This window comes from Phytophthora sojae (assembly GCF_000149755.1).
Source record: "Phytophthora sojae unplaced genomic scaffold PHYSOscaffold_6, whole genome shotgun sequence".
Lineage (NCBI taxonomy): Eukaryota > Oomycota > Peronosporomycetes > Peronosporales > Peronosporaceae > Phytophthora > Phytophthora sojae.
Genome location: NW_009258120.1, coordinates 1,682,656 through 1,689,747, shown reverse-complemented (window position 1 = coordinate 1,689,747; position 7,092 = coordinate 1,682,656). Strand labels below are relative to the sequence as shown.

Here is a 7,092-nt window from a genome sequence, read left to right as displayed (position 1 = left end):
AATTAGGCGTCTCATCATGATTACGGTGGTGCGACAGGCGTAAATCAGGCGTCTAATCGAGATCGACGGGTCGAAACGGACGAAAATCCAGCGAGCCCCAGCGTCAGTCACGAGACGCGTAAACACGCGTCGGGAAGTGATCTTGAAGCTGATCCACGTCCAAATGCAGTTGACCCGGAAGATCCTGAAGTCTGCATCACGGAAGGCGGTGATCTCTACGCGGAAGATGTCGAAGGTTAAATGGCAGTGCTCCCGGAGTTCACCACTGACGAAGTCGTGATCACGGATATCCAAGTTGGCGATCCTGGCGAAAACACGCCGGAGGAAATCGACCGGCTGCGGAAGATCATCTGGCGCCGGAAGCACTTGCTTATTGGAAAAGGCAATGCCTTACCACCGGCCGCAAAAGGTGCGATCTGCGACATTGACGTCGGAAACGCGAAGCCAGTCGCTCAGCGTTGCCGTAAAGCGGCGCCGCAGTACCGCGAAAAGCTGAAGCAGCTAATCAAGGGGCTCCTGTCGACCAAGATGATCAAGATCTCAACGTCCCCTTGGGCATCACCGATCGTGGTGATCGTCAAGAAGAACGGGGTCGACATCAGACTCTGTATTGACTACTGTAATGGGCCTACCTTGGCTCACTACTACGGCTTACACGTATGCGCACGTGTATGAGGAAGCGTAGGTTTTTACTTGAGTTAAGTATACTCGAGATCCACGAGTATACTTTAAACAATATAAAGACTCCAAGTAGCGTGTTTTGGTAAAAGATGAGAACTGCTATTTTTGTTTTATGTTTCTGACTTCCTCTAAATGTAATATTCTAAGATAGGAATCTGCCAACGGCTGGTTGGCAGAATTCCAATGCTATGCATGTCGCTCATTGGCTAAAAGATGCTGCTTTCAGCCAATAGGAATCCTAAGTCTCTATGGACCACCCGTCGTGGTGGTCGTAAATGTATGTAGCATTTGGTGTATCTACACCAAGGTCGAGAAAGTCTTTCGAACCTCTAACAGACGTCGTGTCTGTTAGAGTTACAGGTGACTGTAGCCACTTGCGCGTGTAACACTGTTACACCATCCCCCCTCAAGGTTAGACGCGCCGAGTCACGGCACGTCAACCACCATTGACCGCTTGGTCAATGCGTGACGCTGAAGAGAGCGCGCTCGTAATGGAACGAGCGCGTCAAAGTTGAAGACCGCTGGCGCATCAGCGGAGAACCTCTCTGCTGCTGAGTAGCATCCGCGGAAACGTGCGAAGCGCGTCGCTGCCGCGGGGGCAGGACCCACTGCCTGCCCTTGAAGTGCCTTCGGGCGCTGTTGTTAACAACAGCGCTCGTATTGCTTTCCAGCGCGTAGCGCATGGTGGGCTTCATACGCCTTCACCATGTCCGGGACGTCTTCGAGCAAGACGTCCGCGGCTCCCATGTATCTTGGTTGGGAGGGAATCCTCTCCAACGGATACGAAAACGAACCGGTTGCCTGTTCATTCTCGGGATACTGTGACCAACAATCCGCTCAATAATCCATCGACTTGAGCCGTGTGCGTCACGAATTGGCGGCGGTGGTGGTGGAAACACGCCCCGTGTATGGTCAACTTGGTGTTGACCCTGATCTCGCGTCTCCCCACGACTAAGTTCCGGTCGTGGAGTAGTTCCAGAGCGCTGAGTTCGGCGCTCTGAAGTATCCTCAGGTTGCGGCGGCCTCCCAGGCCGCCTCGATCGTTCCGGCCGAGCTGGACCATTAGCTCGACCCGCTGCTCCAGCGCGACTTCGCGCTGGTGAGGATGACGGCTTCCGCCGAGTCTTCTGTTTCGGTTCAGCCGAGCTAGGTGGCTCGTGCTGCCGGTATGGCTTCAGCCGCCCGACGTAAAAGGTCGGATGGAGGCGCATGCTAGATGGAATGTCTTGCGTGTAGGCGTTGCCATGTCGTGCCAACACCGTGAACGGCCCGATGAAGCGCGGAGCGAGCTTGCATGCCCCGAAGTCGGAAACTGCATGTTTAGGCAGGTTTTGAGTTGCTAACAAAACCAATGAACCCTTCTTGAATTCATTAGTGTTTCCCCTACCAACATTGGCTGCGTTCAGCTTCTGTCGGTCGACAGAAGCTGCAATAGCGTCTTGGACAAACCGAATGACGGCTTGTCTGCGCTGCACGAAGTTGATTGCGTCCGAGCTGAACTCGTTCAGCTCGTTTCTAGCAGTAGGCCCGGCCTCTGCGGTTGTCTGTGCCCTTCACAGACACGTTCTTCTTCTTCTTCTTCTTGCTCTTGACGCGTGCGTCTTGTTCTTTTTGCGCGTAGTCGCGGCTGACACTGTGCAAGTGTCAGCGGAATTCTGCGGCTGCTGCGTTGCAGTCGTAGATCCTCCCCCACTTAAGGAAGGAGCCACTATCCCGAGTAGACTCGGGAGGCGTGGGTGCCTGATGGCATTCACGTAGAACGATGTATGCCCAGTCGAGGCATGCACCGATTTGTTGATGGCGAATTCCGCCATCGGCAGGCACTCGCTTCAGTGTTGGAACGAGTGAGCGTAGTTCTTAAGCACGTCTACGAGCACGCGGTTCACGCGTTCGGTCTGCCCGTCCGTCTGCGGATGGTTCGCAGTCGACATCGAAAGTTGACGTTGACTCTCAAGAAGTGTAAACACTTCTTGCCAAAGGTGTGCAGTGAAGCGCGGGTCTCGATCCGACACAATGTCGATCGGCATGCCATGGTGTTTGAACACCATGTCAACGAACAGACGCGCCGTCGGTTTCGCGGTCACTTCAGCGGGTACCGCAGCAAGATGTACCACCTTGCTGAAGCGGTCAACAAAGACCACAACGCCCGTGTTCCCCTGGCTGTCCGGGGGAAGACCGAACACAAAGTCCAAAGACATGGACTGCCAACACTCCGACGGAGTCGGCAGTGACTGCAAGGGAGCCTGCGCGAAAGGCGCAGGCTACACACGTTGACAAACCTCGCAAGCACGGACGTACTTGCGCACCCATTTGTACTGGTGGGCCCAGTAGAAGTATCGCGTGAGAAGAAGGTATGTCTTCTCACGGCCCGGATGCCCCGCAGTCGGTGCATCGTGATACTCGTACATGATCCTGAGTCGCAGGTCATGGTCATTGGGCACGACAACGCGGTCCGCGTTGTCGTTGCCCACTGTCCCAATCGCCCTTGTAGGCCCGTGGATCTGAACAACCAGGCCAACGTCGAATGTCTAGTCAAGACTCGGATCGAGCGTCCAACTAACATGTTGTAACCCAGATCCAGGATCCGCAACAGAGCCAACGCCTCCTTCTCAACCACGCCGCAGTTAAGCCCGTTTGACTTCAGGGTGCGGCTGGTGAACGTTACTGGATAGTGGATCCCGTCGTGCTCCTGCATCAGGGCAGCCGAGATGGCCCACTCACTAGCGTACACGACCAGTACCGGCAACAGGTCTGCGTCGAAGTGTCGGAGGATCGGAGTCGTCGCCATCTTGTCTTTTAGTTTGGCAAATTCCCGATGAGCGCTAATCCAACGCGGATCTACACTGCTTGGATCGTTCGCCTCCTGATTCGAAGTCTTCTGTTTCACAGCCTTGGTGGATCCAGAGTTCGGGTCCGGTAAGTCTAGATCCACCATGTCAGACGAGGTCTGCTCCGTTGGATCTGGAGTCGTGGAAGCCATCACCGCTTGGATCCGGCCTTGATTCTCCGGGTTGCTCATCGCGGCGTAGTCCACTTCACGTAGCTCGTAGAGAATCGGAGCGTAAATCGCGTAGTCCTCCAGGAACCGACTGTAGTAATTCAAACTACCCAAGTATGACTGCATGGATCTAAGCGTGCCTTGGAAGGTCGGATCCGTTAGTGCCGAGAGATCCTTGGGATTCGCCTCCAGTCCTGCGTTTGACACGCGATGACCGAGGTATTCCATCTTACTCTTGCCCCAGAAACTCTTCACCACGCTAATCGAGAGATTCTATTTATCGCATGAGTCGAGTAGTGCGTCCACACGTTCACACAGGTGATCCCAGGATCCACCGGTTACCAAGATGTCGTCAATATACGACCGACGTCCCAGTACGGATGGTTTGCCCGGACCTTCCGGTTCTCCCGACTTCAGATCCAGATTCAACGCCTCCGATCCAGATCCACGCTTGGATCCGAGTTCGCGCTCTGATCCCGATCCATCTTCCAGCCGCGGGATCCGAGTGAATCCATACAATGCGTTGTCTAGCATCCGCTGATAGATCTGGGGTGCATTCTTCAATCCGAAGGGCATCCGGTTCCACTCGAACAGTCCGAACGGGGTGATGAAGGCGGAGATCGCACGAGCCCGATCCGTCATCGTCACCACCCAGAATCCACTGGCCATATCCAAAGAGCAGTACCAAAGCACCTTGTCCAGATCCTCAAGCAGGTCGTTGATCAGGGGCATCGGGTAGACCATCAGCCGGGTCAAACTGTTAACCAGCCGGTAATCAATACACAAACGTATGTCCACCCCGTTCTTCTTGATGATCGCCACAATTGGAGATGCCCACAGTGAAGTCAAATTCTTGATGATCTTGGCTCCAAGTAGACCCTTGATTAGATCCGACAGCTTCTCATGGTACTGCGCGGCTTCCTTGCGCACCCGCTGAGCAATGGGTTTTGCATCACCCACATCAATGTCACACACAACTCCTCGTGCCGCGGGCGGCAGCGCGTTGCCTTTGCCAATCAGCAGGTGCCAGTGCCTCCAGATCCGCCGTCGAAGTCGATCGATCTCTTCCACCGTGTTAACATCTGGATCTCCCACCTGGATGTCTTCAATGGTCACATGGTCTGTGGTCGAGGTGACTTCGGGTAGCACCGCCATCTCTGCTTCAACATCTTCGGCGTGCAGATCCCCGCTCACATGGTCGCAGACTTGCTCATCCGCATCAGCATCCCGGTGCCTTGGATCTATGGTAGTCGTTGGATCTGGTGTCGGACCGGATTTCTGCACCGTCTCTCCATCTGGATCTGCACATTGCCCCATCTCCCCATGCGAAACTTGAGGTACCACTGGATCCGGGGATTGCTAAGGAGGGCCCTCATCGGGAGGGCCCTCGTTACAACCAGGGCATTTGGGTAAACAGATGACAGTAGGTAACGCCTCAAAATAGGCAATTAGAAAACCCAAAACCAGTGACCCACATTGACTTGAGTGGGTCATCTACACATGACCTGATTCGTATGCTTAGGGTCAGCAGCACGATTGACCCGATTTCGCTGCTGTGGGTTAACTTATCACTTATAACTTGTAGCCCGAGAATTAAGCAGTGTCGGGTAGTGCTTCCGCCTTAACCTGAATTCATCGTTGTTTCTACTGTTCACCTATTGATAATGGCCAAAATGCACCCTTGAGGCTCAGTATACTCGTCCGCTTTGGCTTTCTCAAAATAGCAAACGAAACAGCACTGCCTTCACTGCCTTCACTTCCAAAGTTGGTCCAAGAGTGCGTCCGCTGACCCCCCCCCTCGAATCTCCATCCTTCCTCAGCTACTTCGCCCCTACTAAAGTCCATTTAAGCTATCGATTTGGCATTCGTTCAAGGACATGCGTCTGCCGGGTTGGTATCAAACCACCTCCTATGCAGACGCAGACCCACGCGATCTCCAGCGGCGTACCTCTTCTACAGGCCATGTAGTTGACCAAGCCACCTCCTATGCCGGCGCTGACCCACGCGATTCTGAGCAAGTGATCTCTTCTGCTGCTTGTGTCGCTGATCTAGGTGAGGATAAGTCCCCAGCTCAGTTTCCTTTTGCTCAGTCGTCAGGCATTTTTTCAGCCGCATTCGCGTTGGAACGTGACCCTACTGTTGATCTCGACCTGGCAGGGGTCGACTGGGAAGGTTATCTATCTCATCGATTCCGAAGAGGTCGAATCCGTGGCGAACCACAGCGGCATATCTGACTGCTACGTGTACGATGGTTATGACAAAGGAATTGAAGAATTCGCATATCGTGACAGTTCGATTTGTTCAGACTTCGGGATATCAAGATCTGAAAGAGATTTATTGCTGTTTGAGTACGACTTCCCTGATTTCAATTTGGATTATAATTCTGACGATTCTGATAGCTCGGATATTGACTCTGATGGGCACACCCGGCTACTCTGCGTCTTCACATCAGTCATTGTGATGTATTGATAATGGATGGCACGTTCAAAACCAACAAGTACGATTTACCACTTTAAATGTCATATCCTATTGAAGGTTGCTGGTCTTGGGTACTGTGTACCAGTTGTACCCATTAACCGGTTAACCCGAACCGGTCCAATCCGAACCCACGTTGATTATGGTGATTACGGTAAGTTGTTTACGCCACCGATGATTAGACGAGTAGGATGATTGGATGAACACCGGTGAGTGATGGTTGATTAGATGCACTAGGTGATAGGACGCAGGGTCGCGTGTCTATAACAGTAGGGTGTAAGCTCCAACAATTCAATCACTTTCGAATCTTCATTCTACCCCTCAAGTGCCTTCGCTCCGGTCCCGCCGTCTGCGACGTCCCTCCCTCCGCTTCGTCCGAGCTTCGTGTCCAAGATCCATACCTTCCATCAGGTTATGAGCCCAAGCACCATGTCCTCTGCCCAAGACGCCTCGACCAAGGTCTCCATTGACAAGTTCAACGGGGACAACTACGCGACGTGGAACCGCTACATGCGTGGCGTGTTCCTGACCAAGTCGACGTGGCATGTCGTGAACCGCGAGACGACGCCGAGCTTCACGGACTCGCGGGCCAAGGACGACTACGTCAAGTCGAGCAACATCGCGTTCGGACTGATGTTGCTCCACATGGACGCGGACTACCACCATGTGGTCGACGACTGCGAGGAAGCGTGGGTTGCGTGGACGCGCCTGAAGACGCTGTACGGTGGTTCGCAGAAGGCTGGACGCATCTACCTGAAGCGCCAACTCTTCAGCATGGAGATGTCGGAAGGCGGCAACGTCTTGCATCATTGCAACGAGGTCCTCAACCATTGAGGGTTGCTGGTCTTGGGTACTGTGTACCAGTTGTACCCATTAACCGGTTAGCCCGAACCGGTCCAATCCGAACCCACGTTGATTATGGTGATTACGGTAAGTTG

General features: G+C 53.6%; 2 protein-coding genes across 2 annotated transcripts; both read left to right on the top strand.

Annotated features, from left to right (window-relative positions):
* Window positions 1–240: 240 nt before the first annotated feature.
* PHYSODRAFT_335107 (hypothetical protein) lies at window positions 241–675 on the top strand (the record flags this gene model as incomplete). The annotated part of the gene is made up of 1 exon (XM_009532467.1): window positions 241–675. One exon carries the CDS (start codon window positions 241–243, stop codon window positions 673–675), a length of 435 nt encoding a protein of 144 aa, XP_009530762.1.
* A 4,881-nt stretch (window positions 676–5,556) lies between these two features.
* Window positions 5,557–5,913, top strand: PHYSODRAFT_302975 (hypothetical protein; the record flags this gene model as incomplete). Its single annotated transcript, XM_009532466.1, has 1 exon — window positions 5,557–5,913. One exon carries the CDS (start codon window positions 5,557–5,559, stop codon window positions 5,911–5,913), a length of 357 nt encoding a protein of 118 aa, XP_009530761.1.
* Window positions 5,914–7,092: the final 1,179 nt, after the last annotated feature.